The sequence below is a fragment of the Oryx dammah genome, unplaced genomic scaffold (genome assembly GCF_014754425.2).
Source record: "Oryx dammah isolate SB20612 unplaced genomic scaffold, SCBI_Odam_1.1 HiC_scaffold_21, whole genome shotgun sequence".
Lineage (NCBI taxonomy): Eukaryota > Metazoa > Chordata > Mammalia > Artiodactyla > Bovidae > Oryx > Oryx dammah.
In genome coordinates, this window is record NW_024070205.1 from 46,643,309 (window position 1) to 46,658,013 (window position 14,705).

The 14,705-nt window shown below is 38.9% G+C and overlaps 2 protein-coding genes across 14 annotated transcripts in view; one reads left to right on the forward strand and one right to left on the reverse strand.

Moving 5' to 3' along the window:
• The window catches only part of CEP170 (centrosomal protein 170), a 136,555-nt gene extending 123,767 nt beyond the window's left edge, over positions 1–12,788 (reverse strand). For 5 of the 11 annotated variants that reach the window (XM_040263584.1, XM_040263581.1, XM_040263580.1 and 2 more), the window contains exon 1: positions 12,540–12,787. The gene's annotated coding sequence lies outside the window, so the exon portion shown is untranslated. Of the gene's footprint in view, positions 1–12,539 lie in introns of all 11 variants that reach the window. The other 6 variants (XM_040263590.1, XM_040263588.1, XM_040263587.1 and 3 more) reach the window with 3 other exon arrangements.
• A 723-nt stretch (positions 12,789–13,511) lies between these two features.
• Positions 13,512–14,705, forward strand: part of SDCCAG8 (SHH signaling and ciliogenesis regulator SDCCAG8) — a 245,522-nt gene continuing 244,328 nt past the window's right edge. Inside the window, exon 1 of one of the 3 annotated variants that reach the window (XM_040263591.1) lies at positions 13,512–13,709. In XM_040263591.1, the coding sequence (XP_040119525.1) occupies positions 13,643–13,709 (67 nt within the window). In that variant the 5' untranslated portion in view covers positions 13,512–13,642. The remainder of the gene's footprint in view (positions 13,710–14,705) is intronic. The other 2 variants (XM_040263592.1, XM_040263594.1) reach the window with 2 other exon arrangements.

Consider the following 14,705-nt stretch of genomic DNA (forward strand, 5'->3'; position numbering starts at 1 on the left):
ACACACACACACACACACACACACACACACACACACACACACACACAGGAATACTACTCAGTCATAAAAAAGAACGAAATAATGCTATCTGCAGCAACACACACACACACACACACACTGGAATACTACTCAGTCATAAAAAAGAACAAAATAATGCTATCTGCAGCAACATGGATGCACTTAAGGATTAGCATAGTGAGTGAAGTCAATCAGAATGACAAATACCATATGAAATCTATTATATGTATAATCTAAAATATGATACAAATAAACATTTATGAAACAGAAACAGACTCACAAACAGAAGAGAAATGTATGGTTACCAAAGGGGAAAGGTGGTGGAGGAGGGATAAATTAGGAAGCTGGAGTTAGCAGATTCATACTGTATAAAGCAGATAAACAACAAGGTCTACTATACAACACAGAGAACTATATTCAATATTCTGTGATAAATCATAACGAAAAAGAATACGAAAAACTATATATGTATAACTGAATTACTTTTCTATACAACATTGTAAATCAACTATACTTCAATTAAAAAAACAAACAACTTTTTCTGCTTATCATCACTACCTTTTCTCCTCTAATTCACTATAAATAAACTGTTTGGGAGGTGGTATAATAGTATCAGTACAATAGATGAAAACTGAAATCAAAAAAATTGTTTAAAAGTTTCAAAATATGTTTTAGACAAGGATACATTTTGTGAATGCATCAGAGAGGCACTTACTCACTATTTAATAAGTTGCTAATTACTAGCCTGAATTATGCACTATTTCTTTTTACCTTCATGTTAAATTATAATGCTAATAAATATACCAGTACTGTGCAAAAGAACTATGATGATAGAAGAGTTCTGTATTAACATCTACACTGTCCAATACCTGAGCCATAGGCCACATGTGAACTACTAAGCACTTGAAATATTGCAAATGTATTTGAGAAGATTTTTTGTTTAATTTTTATTAATTTAAATGCAAATATTCACCTACCACTAGTGGGTACCCTAGCTAGGTCAACTTTATATAAACAGGAATCACAGATTATTTACATTAAGGATAACTTCACTTAAATACTTTATACCTTTAGAATAGAAGCACACAGAAAGGGAGGATGAAAATAATTTATATTGGAAAGAGAAATTCTGGTCTGATCAAATGAGCATGATATTTTCAATGATAAAGATATATAGAATTCATTCATACAAATTAGTAAATTACATAAGCAATGAAGCCTATCTTTGACCAAAAATTGTCAATAGTCGCTTCAACTGTTACTATGTCCATAAGTTCGTTGTTTCACATATTCTAATTCATTAAACAATTGATGCTTACAAAATTAGGTTCTTCATTATCAGAATATCATTTCAAAGAATACATTTAATACATTTTAAAGAGTGATTTTGATCATTATATTTGAATACTATCAAATGGTAAACTTACTTTTTAAGAGTATATGGTATATATACATATCAAAAAAAAAAAAGAAAGCATTTTTATAGCAGAACTCAGTACGTATATTAGTAAATTTGGATTTCCAAGGCCAAAGTAACTTTTGGATTTGGAGCATGATACCCTTAGAAAGCAGCTTATTTTAAAAAGCTAGTTCTGACAACTAGCTTCTTATACACTAGCAAAGCTGGAATATAAGTGAATCTAAGAATATCTTACCTTTCAGAATCTATGTCCTAAAATTAACTTTCAAATAAAGGGATAAATATATTATCATCTGTCCTAAGAGCTTATTATTTTTTAAATGTAAGTTTTTACATCTTGAAAATTTGTTGTACAAAAAAATTGTTTAAAAATGATTAGAAAGTATGAAAAAAAATTTTTTAAACCTTGAAAAAGAAAATAAAATACAAACAGTATATAGTTTACCTAAGAGTGCTTTCCTTCCTTGTTTTTGGTGCTAGGCTTTAAAGAACAGTCTGTTTTAGCTAACCAACTTCCTTACCTTTCAAACATTCTTGAATATCTTCTGACAGTTTACTGAATTTCTGTCCTCTCTCTTCCTCTCAACTGCCTTACTGAATCATGGTCAAAAATATCCTTATAACTGTAAATCCAATGATCTTTAACGTCCCTATTACATCACCTCGTAATATCTCTGACCATTCTTACCTTCTGGAAACATTACTTTGGTTTCTCTGACTTCTGTGGTCAGTCTCTACTTTCCCTTTAAATCTTTATTTTTTAGGAGGTTAGTTCCCAATATATGTTCTCTTTGAGACTTCAATGAAGCCACTGGAACCCTGGGATCCCAAACCCCTGGCCAATGGACAGGTACTGTCTGTAGCATGTCAGGAACCGGGCAGCGCAGCAGAAGTGCGCAGCGCAGGAGTGAGGACGCTTCATCTGTATTTACAGCCGCTCCCCACTGCTCACATTACTGCCTCCTGTCAGGTCAGCAGAAGCCTTACATTCTCACAGGATTGGAAACCCCACTGTGAGGGATCTAGGTTGCCACACAAAAATTGTCTAAAATTGCCTTTCGTGAAAACAGTCCTTGGTGCCAAAAAGATTGGGGACAGATGCACTGGACTTCAAATACAGTTTATTAAGTGACACGTCTAAATTTCAAGCCAAAACCTCTTTTATAAGATATAGACCTGATCTCTAAGTATTTGTAAATCATTTTCATTTCCAAGTCACCATCCACCTGTCAGAATTAATCTGAAAAAAAAAGAAAAAAAAAAACTGCCATCTTTCCATCCTCTGAACAAAATCTGCCTTTCCTTCTGTTCTATCTTGATAAATGGTAGTATCAACCACCCAGGTACTCTCTCTCTCCATCTCCCTTTATTTAGATAAATAATATGTGTACACGAAATGTGTACACGAAAACAAGTATTTTCTAGTACTTCAAAAAGACCCCTTCAACTTGGATTGACTGGACTGACAACATGGCAGAGAAGAGAATGGGCTGTAATTTAATAAAGAGAAAGAAATTTACAAAGTACTGGAGCATAGAAATTTTTTAAGAATTGATGCCTTTTGAACTGTGGTGTTGGAGAAGACTTTGGAGAGTCCCTGGACTGCAAGGACTTCAAACCAGTCCATCCTAAAAGAAATCAGTCCTGAATATTCACTGGAAGGACTGATGCTGAAGCTGAAACTCCAATACTTTGGCCACCTGATGTGAAGAACTGACTCACTGGAAAAGACCCTGATGATGGGAAAGATTGAGGGCAGGAGAAGAAGGGGACAACAGAGGATGAGAGGGATGGTATCACCAACTGGATGGACATGAGTTTGAGCAAGCTCCGGGAGTTGGTGATGGACAGGGAAGCCTGGCATGCTGCATTCCATGGGGTTGCAAAGAGTCAGACACGACTGAGTGACTGAACTGAAACTTAGCACACAGGAAATACACCATGTTTTGATTTAGAATGCTGAGACTGGAGGAAAAAACTACAGACTGCACCCAGGAAAAAGAGAGAACAGGAAGAGCAAGTCAGGGATTAGAAATCCTAGTGACAAAACCAGACACCTGAAAATTCAAAAAAAGAAATGGTCGTCGGATAGTATTCTTTGATGAAACATCCATCTTATACAAACCTCATCATATCTTTGGTGAACAAGACTTATGAACTTGTAATTAACCTAAAATCCATTAGCAAAACAGTGCCAGATTCTATTAATGAATTACGTTCTGAATGTTTATAACAATAAACTTAAAAGCCCATTCTCTTGTCCTCAGGCCACCCTCCCCAAATAAATGTCTAAATTTTACTTTGTTTACCGTTCATTTAATTGCATTCTATTTGTTCCCACCTCTCCAATTTACAAATTTTAAATTCTTTATTCCATATAGTAGATCCTTAACATTCTGGAATCTGTTACAGGAACCACTTAAAATCTTAATGTGGAACCGTGCTCTTTCACTGAAAGCAAAGGCTCTTATATTTAGTGAATGGCCCAACACAGAATTTTTCACATACAAGAAGGGTAGGGGAATAGTGGAAGTGCAAGGTAGTGAGGTACTGAACTGAGAAGAAATATTTCATTTCATTTCTGGATTTGTGACTGAAGGAAATAGCAGAATCACTGGATTAGAGAATCAGTGTATTCTACGGCCATAGCACCCTGAACATGCCCAATCTCATCTGATCTCAGAAGCTAAGCAGGGTCGGGCATTGTTAGTACTTGGATGGGAGAAACAGTATATGTTTCCTTCAATAGCTCTTCAGCTTAATCAAAAACAAAAACCAAACTATCTACCATTCCTCTTCAAAAGCACACACACACAGATGAACATACAAACAATGAATATCTTGTCTTCCTGTATGACTGGTGTCAACTTTGTCAGCTAGCTATTTATAGAAAAACTGAATTCAGTAACACTCTGCTTAGTCGCTCAGTCGTATCCGACTGTTTGAGACCCCATGCACTGTACCTCGCCAGGCTCCTCTGTCCATGGGGATTCTCCAGGCTAGAATACTGGAATGGGTTGCCATGCCCTCCTCCAGGGGATCTTCCCAACCCAGGGACTGAACCCAGGTCTCCCGTACTGCAGGTGGATTCTTTATAGTCTGAGCCACCAGGGAAGCACAAGAATACTAGAGTGGGTAGCCTATCCCTTCTCCAGGGAGACCTCTCAACCCAGGAATCAAACTGGGGTCTCCTGCACTGTAGGCAGATTCTTTACCAGCTGAGCCACCAGGAAGCCCTAATACTGGAGTGGGTTGCCATGCCCTCCTCCAGGGGATCTTTCTAGCCCAGGGACTGAACCCAGGTCTCCCACATTGCAGGCAGATTTTTTACCGTCTGAGCCACCAGGGAAGCCCATGGATACTGGAGCGGGTTGCCTATCCCTCCTCCAGGGGATCTTTCTAGCCCAGGGATCAAACCCAGGTCTCCCACATTGTAGGCAGATTCTTTACCATCTGAGCCACCAGGGAAGCCCTCAGTAATACCACTGGAATAGAAAACAGTGTACTTCATTTTTAAACTATTGTTTAATATGACAGTGGTTACTACAAAATATTTCAGAAGTATATTCAGAAAACTTAAATCTGAAACAATTTCAAATGATTTAAGAACCCTTTTGTGAAAAATATACCTCTACAGTTTACTTTGAAATGGATCAGTGTAAGAGGGACTGGTGAATAGACAAAGGTTTATGGCCAGATATGTGATAAAACTAACTAATTCTGCCATAATGTTGATAGCAGAATCAAGATGGTAGGTATGTGAGTAGTCACTATGAAACTATTTCAGTTCCCTTGTATATGTTTAATAATTTTCATTAAAAATAATAGGAAAAAAATCCAGAAGAACGATAATAAATCACATACACACAGGCTCTATATTTTACAACAAAAACTTATCTCATGAATTTACTCTGGTGAAAATGAATAAAATGAATAATTTAAAAAGTAGAAACTCTGAGACCAGTATATATAAAATCTAAGGAATGTAACCAAAGGTGTACTGATAAAAATATTTACAGGCTTGTGTTTTCTCTGAACTAAAAAATAAACTGATCATTCAATAATTAGTAAAGATAAATATTAAAGATTTTTTAAAAATAAATTTAAAACATTAAAAATAACAAATGAAAAAAGTTCATTCCTTAAAAAGTACTAAAACCCTTGGCAGATTTTATTTTTTCATTCATTACAGATATTTTGGGCTTGATGGAACTTGAACCAAAACATTTCTTCAAATCTAATATTATCAAATGGTACCACACTTGTGGCGCTGGGAAGAGGATCACTAAATATAATTACAACTTTCATGTCTTTTGTATTTAATGAGTTTTTCAAAAATAAACCTCTGAGGTAGCTGGACTATTGCCAGCTTTATTTTATAAACAAAGAAACTGAACTTCTGAAATTAAGTGACATACCTTGTTCCTGTTGCTGTTTAGTCACTAAGTCGTGACAAGCTCAAGATCACACAAGTAATGCCTCTGAGGCAATTCCTGATAACAAATTCTTCTCACTGCAACTGTCTCTCCTGTTCAAACCTCAGTAGCTGCAGTAGTTACATCCATCCACCTAGGAAAGATCTTGCTGTTGTTCAGTCTCTAAGTCGTGTCTGGCTCTTTGCAACCCCATGGACTGCTGCAAGCTGAGACTACACTATCTCCCGGAGTTTGCTCAAATTCATGTCCATTGAGTTGATGATGCTATCTAACCATCTCATCCTCTGCTATTTCCTTCTCCTTTTGCCTTCAATCTTTTCCAGCATCAGGGTCTTTTGCAATGAGTCAGCTCTTCGCATCAGGAGGCCAAAGTATTGGAGTTTTAGCTTCAGCAACAGTCCTTTTAATGAATATTCAGGGTTGATTTCCTCTAAAATTGACTGGTTTGAACTTCTTGCAGTTCAAAGGACTCTCAAGTCTCGTCCAGTACCACAATTCAAAAGCATCAATTCTTAGGCTTAGCCTTCTTTATGGTCCAACTCTCACATCTATACATGACTACTAGAAAAACCATAGCTTTGCTATATGGACCTTTGTTGGCAAAGTGATGTCTCTGCTTTTTAATACACTGTCTAGTTTTGTCAGGGGCTTCCCAGGTGGCACTAATGGTAAAGATCCGCAAATGCAAGAGACATAAGAGAGCCAGGTTCTGTCCCTAAGTAGGGAAGATCCCCTGCAGGAGGGCATGGCAACCCTCTCCAATATTTTTGCCTGGGGAATCCCATGGACAGAGGAGCCTGGTGGGCTACAGTCCATAGAGTCACAAAGAGACATGACTGAAATGACTTAGCACAGGTTTGTCATTGCTTTCCTTCCAAGGAGCAAGCATCTTTTAATTTCATGGCTGCAGTTACTTTCTCAAAGAGTGATATTACCTAACCAGTCTCTAAAATAGTAGCTCTCAAGATGCAGAATATTGTATAAAGAGGCTATCTTTGTGTAAAGAGGGTAAATAGTATAAAAACATATACAGTATTTACTTAAATTGAAAAAAATTCACTGCAAGTATACATTAAAAAGTTACCTATCAGATTGGGAGAAGTGGTTAAGTCAGCAGATAAGGTGGATGGGTGAGAGGATTTTTCACATTATTTTTCAAATAGTTTGACTTTTTTGGACCATTTTAATGTGCCATGTGAATGACTACTTAAGAATAAAAATAGCAGTCCATCACTCTCTATCCCTTTACTCTGATTTACTTTTATTCACAGCATCTATGCTTGACTTTATATAATTATATAATTATTCATATCCACACCAGACAGTAAGCTTCAACCAACTCCCTTAGTACTAGAGGATATAATGATTTTCTCTTTAATTAAAAACAAACAAACAAACAAAACATTCAAATGGTTTTCATAATCCTTGTTGACACACAGACAAAGGTGACCTTCTTCCTCCAGCACACTTTATGTAACTTTTTTTCTATTTATAAATTTGCATGGTATGTCCTTGGCTATATCCAATACATGCGCAGGATAAAGATATAAGAGGGCTTGCTTGTTAAATTTATAAATGTCAAAAAGCCAGGAAGAGAAGCTAATCCCTTGGATGACAGAATCATTATTCAAGAAGATCTCAAGTTTTAACTACCTACAATTAGATGATATTTAAAAGGGCTAAAGGTAAACATTGCTTAAAAACATTATCTACATGTATAGTCAGAATAGGAAAGATCCTAACATAAAAAAGGTGTATGTTTATATTGACCACATCAGTGATTTCCAGACAAATTTTTCTAAGAAACAGAATGGGAAATAACAGAAGGCCAACTTTTTATTATTTATTTAAGAACACGAAAACAAAACCCAAAGATTAATATCAAAAGAAACTTACTACTTACCAACACTATCATTTCATACAAAAAGGTCATTTTAACATTAGAAAAGTAGAAATACAGAATATAAAAAAGAAAATAATCCCTTGAATTGGATAAATATAACTTGAAAAGCCACATAGCATTTTTCTGCTTAGAACTGGTAAGATATTACTGTTGTTGGAGTTAACACAATTTTAGACTGTAAACACAACTGAATGGCTTGAATTAAGGAAAGGGATAATTTCACTACACTGCGTTCAGACCACAACTGCAGAACTAAATGTGGAAGCAGAATCAGAACAGAAAAGAACAGCACTGACGAAACTGACTGATAGATATCTAGTGATAGAGATGAGGAAGGTAAAGGAAACTGCATTATATGAAGTTGTAGAGGTTGCAGATTTAATTTAGAAAAGGGAAAACTTGGCAGAGAACCAGTATATTGAGAAAAACCTTACTGTATCTCACAAAAGAACTATAACCAATAGAATAACTTACATAGTAAAGCAGATACTAGCTCAGTTTAAATAAGGGCTTTCTATTATAATTTTCAAAAGCCAAATTAGCCATCCTACAGCTGTTGTTCTTGGAAGTGTTGCTCATGGAGAAGGTGGGCTCAGTAAGATCTCAGGGATTAGTAATAAATGGCACATCATTTGAGATGACTTCTAAAGTCTCCTCTGATTCTAAAATAATGTGAATTAGGAGGAAATAAATGTTATTTTTTTTAAACTTACTGAAAAAAGATGAATGAAAACAATTTTGGCTTCAGTCAAAAAGACAAAGGTTCAGTTAATAGGCTTTACCACTGAGTAATGAATGACACAGAGGCAAAATTATTCACTAACTCAGGACCTGAAGTATTTTCAACTTTAAGTATAAAATAATACCTTACTTATACAAGGCTGCATGAATTACACAGAGACACACAAAATGCCTGGCACTTTGTAGGTACTCAATATACAGTAAGTATTAGTCATTGCCTGGAGAATCCCATGAAAAGAGGAGCCTGGCAGGCTATAGTCCATGGGTTGCAGAGTCAGGACACGACTGAACAGCTAAGCACACACATACGTTACTCATGTATTCAGTAAATAGTATGTTCCGAAGGGTAGTATTTTCTATATTATTTGTTAGCCACCAATACACTTAAATAACAACTTGTTCTCGGCTGTGTTTTGTTTTTTTGTTTTTCAAACCTATGCAATGCATGCTTGGAATTCAATTCTATGTCTATGCCTCACATAATCTCTATTGGATGAAAGAAATTTCTATAACCTTGCTTTTGTTGGTTTCCTTTCTACCTCTGAATAGGAGTGGGGTTTACTTTAGTACATACCAGCTATGTCATTCATTTTGCCCAAGAAATATAATATACTGTTGCATAATCATTTCAACTAAACTGGACTATATATCCAATTTAATCAAGCATACTAGAGGGCAAGGAGGTCAAACCAGTCAATCCTAAAGGAAATCAGTCCTGAATATTCATTGGAAGGACTGATGCTGAAATTGAAGCTCCAATACTCAGGACACCTGATGTGAAGAGCTAAATCACTGGAAAAGACCCTGATGCTGGGAAAGATTGAGGGCAGGAGAAGAAGGGGCCGACAGAGGATGAGATGGTTGGATGGCATCACCAACTCAATGGACATGAGTTTGAACAAACTCCAGGAGATAGTGAAGGACAGGGAAGCCTGGCATGCTGCAGTCCATACAGTCGCAAAGAGTCAGACACGACTTAGCAACCAAACAATAACTACGGACAGATCTTTTCTTACTCTTTTAGACAGCCTACACTGGCTACTCATTGCTGAGCACTTCCCTCGATAAATATTTGAGTAAATAAAGACCCATTTCACCAAGGGTAGTTATTAGAAATCTTAGTTATTAACAAAAATTTATGAAATATAAATAGTCTAAGGTTTCTCCCCATTAGAGGAAACTCATTTTTTACTGAAACACATAACACTTAATGCTTCAGTCAATAATATTTATCCACCAAATTTTTTTCAGACAGTATGCAATTCTTTTTTATATACTTTCAGAATAATTCACAACTATACAGATATTTAGTTGGCAGTTTAATATTATGCTGTCTGTTAAGATATTTATAAGCACAGTATACTGCTTATCCCCCCAATGTTCATGATAAAGAAGAAAAGAAAATCACTACACATTAATTAAAATACCAAGTTATTTTTCAGGGACAGAATTTTGAGTAAAAATCATACTGACAACAAGTTGAAACATATACAGTATTTAGTACTAGATGAGTGATAGCTGATCACTATCAGATGCAACAATAAAACTAGTTTCGGGAGGCTTTTGGGTTTTTTTAAAGAGATAAAAGGAAACAAGAAACTGATACTTGGAACAAATAAAACAAATCCTTAAGCAACAGGGTTTTTAAAATCACCTAGATATTCATACTAATAGACACAATGTATGATAATTTTATAGTGTAAATTTGAAGAGCATGGTTATTTACTTCCATAATAAAGTAATTTTAGCACATCATTAAATTTAAAAGTAGAACACAGTTCTTTCAAGTTTGATTTAATTCCACATGGTGAATTTAATTACAGAGTATTTTTAAGTAAGATGAAATTTAAGAGACATACTAATTCTTTTTTAAAAGTCTATCAAAATACAATGTAGAACTAAAGGATAAAAAGTATAAGACAATAAAACCACTTTGTGGCAAAATCAACTGAATAAAAGAGCATAATTTTAATAAAAAAGTTCAATGTGAATTTTCTTCCCTCAAACAGTAAGCTCTTGTTTAACTTGAATATAACAAAATTCACTGAATTTAAGAACGATGAACTTCATGAGCTCCTATAACAGTTTATAGAGTTGATCACACTATAAAATAGTATTGAATAGCAGAAGATAACATTAAAATATGGTCACTAATATGAAGTAGGGGGAAAATTCCAACAGTTTCTGTTTTTATGAAAAGTCCACTTTAAGGCATCTTTTCCCGTATCAGAAAGTTAATTTATGAAACTAAAGTTCCTCTTCATTAGTATTGCTTTTACATCAAAAGAAAAAGACTAGATAATACAACTATGAGGTATTAATAAACTTGACTGTCACAGACAACTCAAAGAACATGCAGAAAAGCATTCCACACTTTTGACAGGGTAGGGGGACTAAGGGACACAGATGAAAGAGCACATTGGAAAAAAGACCTTGGTTTTATCTGACTCTGCCTTTCATTAGCAGTTGGGCTTGGACAGACAAATCAGTTGACTTTCCAAGTTTTAATATCTTCCTCTGTCTCTGTCAAGTGCATTTAGATTTTTTCAGTTTTAAAACAAACAAACAAAAATTCTACAAAATTTATAAAGTTAGGAAACAGTAAAAGCAGCACTGGTTTTACTATTTAAAGAAATGGCAGAAAAATACAAAATGGTTTGTAACGTGCAATATAGTATTTCCAGAGTAGAATTCCTAAATCATTGCACATGCCCTGCTAAGGTTATATTAGTGAAGATCTGGATACTGTATTCATAATGTAACTCTCTCCTTTCACATCATTCCTCCACCGGGTCCTCCCCTTCCTGCTTCAATCTCTTTTGCTGGTTTTAATGCCAGCAAACGACTATATGCACTGTAAGCTTAACAATAAAATCATTTTAAGCGATGTATTTTCAATCAAGTGCATCATCTACTTCACTACATTTCTCCCAAGCGGATAAATTTTCATTAAGAGAATAAAAACATGCATTAAAAAATTCAGAAACAGAAATGTACCAGGCCTATTTTTAATTCTGAGTGCTTAAAAAACAAAACGGAAAGATGTATCCTACCCTATTCCCTTAGGAACATGAATGCGTTACCCACCCAATGAAAAAACATTCTGCTGGTTCATCTTCCTGCTACACAAACAGCTTTGTCGTCAGGCCCTTCCTAGTCCTTTCTTCATCGTGATCTAGTAATTTTACATAGATTACCTTGGCAATGCTTGGACAGGCACTGTCCCTGTCTTCCTGGAGCTTACATTAAAAAAAAAAAAAAACTCCGCTAAACACTAAAAAAAAAACCAAACAGAGATTTTATGACTTAAGATCCAAATCCCACATCTTCCCGCCCCTGGTTAGGCAGCTGCTAATTCTTCTTTCCCTGGCAGAAATGAAGGGACCCATACCAAAGCCCACATCTGAATCTCAGGACAATGAAGTCGACAGGAAGCCACTCTCTCCTCCCCCGGGTTACTACGGAGCCACAGCCTGCGCGGGTGCTGTGGCCCGGCGGGCTGAGTGACACCACATCTTCCACGCCCTCCCACCACGTCCAAAACGCTCTTCGCCAGACCTCTCCATACCGCCCCACACCCCAAAACCAACCACACAAAAAGGGTCGACACCGGGAGCTGCTCAGACCGGGAAAAACCCCTTCTCCAGCTGCAGCGCAGCCATTCCCTCCACTGCTCCGCCCGCACCCCTGCAAACAGCTCGGGCGGAGGGAGCTACACAAAGCCAGGACAGCCAAAGACGACTCAATACGTGGACACTAGCAGGGAAAGCCCGGGCGCTGGACCGGGGGACGCGGGGTTGGGGTGGGGGGTGGGGTGGGGGGACTCTGGGGGGATGGGCGTCCCCGCCGAGTCCCAGGTCCGGGGGAGGGGGCGGCGCGCGGAGCTTCGGGGAAGCGCCCCTCGCCCCTCGCCGCTGGCCCTCACCCTCGCCCGCTGCGGGCCGCGCCCGAGCCCCCGCTGCAAACCCGAGGAGCAGGGTGTGGAAAGGCGGCGGCGACGGCATCAGAGCGCATCACTTACCCCTCACTGCTGAGAGGGACCGGACGGGGGGGCGGGGCGCACCGCGTCCCGTGAGTGTTTCGCAAGCGTCCTCCCCCACCCTGTTGTCGTCGCCGCCGCCGCCGCGGTCGAGCTCTGGGCCCCTCGGCGCTGCTGGGCAATAACGTTATTCCACACACGCTCCGCACATAGCGGTAACGGCAAGGAGCGGCCGCTCAGTGCGCAGGCGCCTGAGGAGAGGGCGAGGAGCCCGGCCCTACCCCTTCTCCGGCCCAGTCCCGGCGAACTCCTACTGCGCAGGCGCCGAGCACTGAGACAATGAAAAGGAGTTGTGCGGGGTCTCAACCACAGGCCTTTCCAGCTGCTGACTGCGCAGGCGTACGCCGAAGACCTGCTTCAACAATGAACAGGACCCGGGCTTTAGCTGGGACCGCAACGGGCTGGGACTACAGTTCCCAGCGGGCAGTGCGCCAACTCTAAGCTGCTGTCGGGTCGCTGGGCTTGATAAGATTGCTAGGGTCAGCCGCTTTCACGATCTACGCCGTTTGGGAAATTCAGAGCTTCTTTTTCTTGAAAATTTATTTAGCAGTGTTGAGAGATGTTGAGGCTGAAGGGTGTAGGAGCTCGTTATTTGCGTTCTTGAGAATCCTCAAGAATCAACTGCATATTAGTGAATTTAGAAGAATAAATAAAGCCTTTCAACAAGCCCTTTCTGTCAGTTAGGTGGTCCAGACAGCAGGATGGGAGGAAGGCAGGACTAAACCTGACCAGGCTACAGAAATGGGCGGAGCCTCCAAGCAGTCTCTTGGCAACCGGATCTGGTCGCCAAACCGCCAAAGCTTGAGCTTCGAGCGCGTTGCCCTCTGGGAATTGTAGTCTTTGGGCGGGTTCGTAGGAACTTCGAGACTGTAGACATAGACACTGAGGACTACAGCTTCCGACGTCCACCACGAGGCCCCGAGGGTGGAAAAAGGCCCGAAATCTCCGGGATTCCTTGATACCCTGTGACAGCAGCTGCAGGAAGCAGGCGGGCGCACCGTAGGGGCTGAGGCCTCTTATTCTTGGAGGGGAGGACACTGGACACTTCCGCACGCAACTCCCATCTCTGGCCCCCGAGTGTGTGCATGGCGAAGTCCCCGGAGAACTCTACCCTGGAGGAGATTCTGGGGCAGTATCAACGTAGTCTCCGGGGTGAGTTTCTCCGAACCTCTGTGCCCTAGCCCCTTGATACCAGGACCTCGTGGCTGGGAGCTGACCTGGTGCGATTCTTGACACCTTGGTTCAGCCTTTGCCAGACTGCAGAGAAAGAAGATGGATGTTGCTGTGGAAGGATTAAATAGTTGTGTTTGTTTTTACGTTTAAGCAGCGTTGTTTCCCTTGATTCCCATAGTGACCTGAACCAACTCCCTGATTGTCTTGGGCATCTTTTTTACCCGAGGCCCGCAGAAACTCTTGGATGGCTGTATGCCTGTTCTGTCCAGTTCTCATACCTCTCTTTATAATCCAGTAAATTCCTGATGCTCTGTTTACACATTCAAATTATGTGTAAAATTGAATGTGATTTATTGGACCCGGGGGGAGGGGGTGCCCACTAATAATTATTTTAATCGCAACAGCTTCTATTTAGTGGTCTAGGCTATTTACATACATTAAATCACTTAAAACTTACAACCTTATGACTGTCCTTCTTCTACACATGGGGAAATAGAGGTCGAAAAGGTTAAGTGAGGCCAAAGCCAACATAGCTGGTTAGTGGCAGAGCCAGATATTAAATTCAGTCAGACTTGTCTGCCTTGAAAACCTATGTTTGTCTTTATTAATCATGTCTCAGTTAATTCAGATTTTCTTACTATAGTACCCAATGAGTAGCATAAGAAAATCTGAATTAACTAAAGTTTCACTAATAGTAATCGTGACATCATTAATAAAAGTGACGTAGATAGTCTATCATCTTGAACAACCCATATAACATCTAGAAAACCTCATTTCTCTTATTTTAAGGTAGAAGTTATGATATTATCTACATGGTTCTTGTGAGGAGCAAATGAAATAATTCAAATAAAGCAGTGATTCTTCAGACTTTTTTTTTAACTCTTAGCCATAAGTAAAAATATATTTTATATGAGTCGTATACATATAGGCTAGGGGCTTCCCAGGTGACTTAGTGGTCAAGAACTTGCCTGCCAA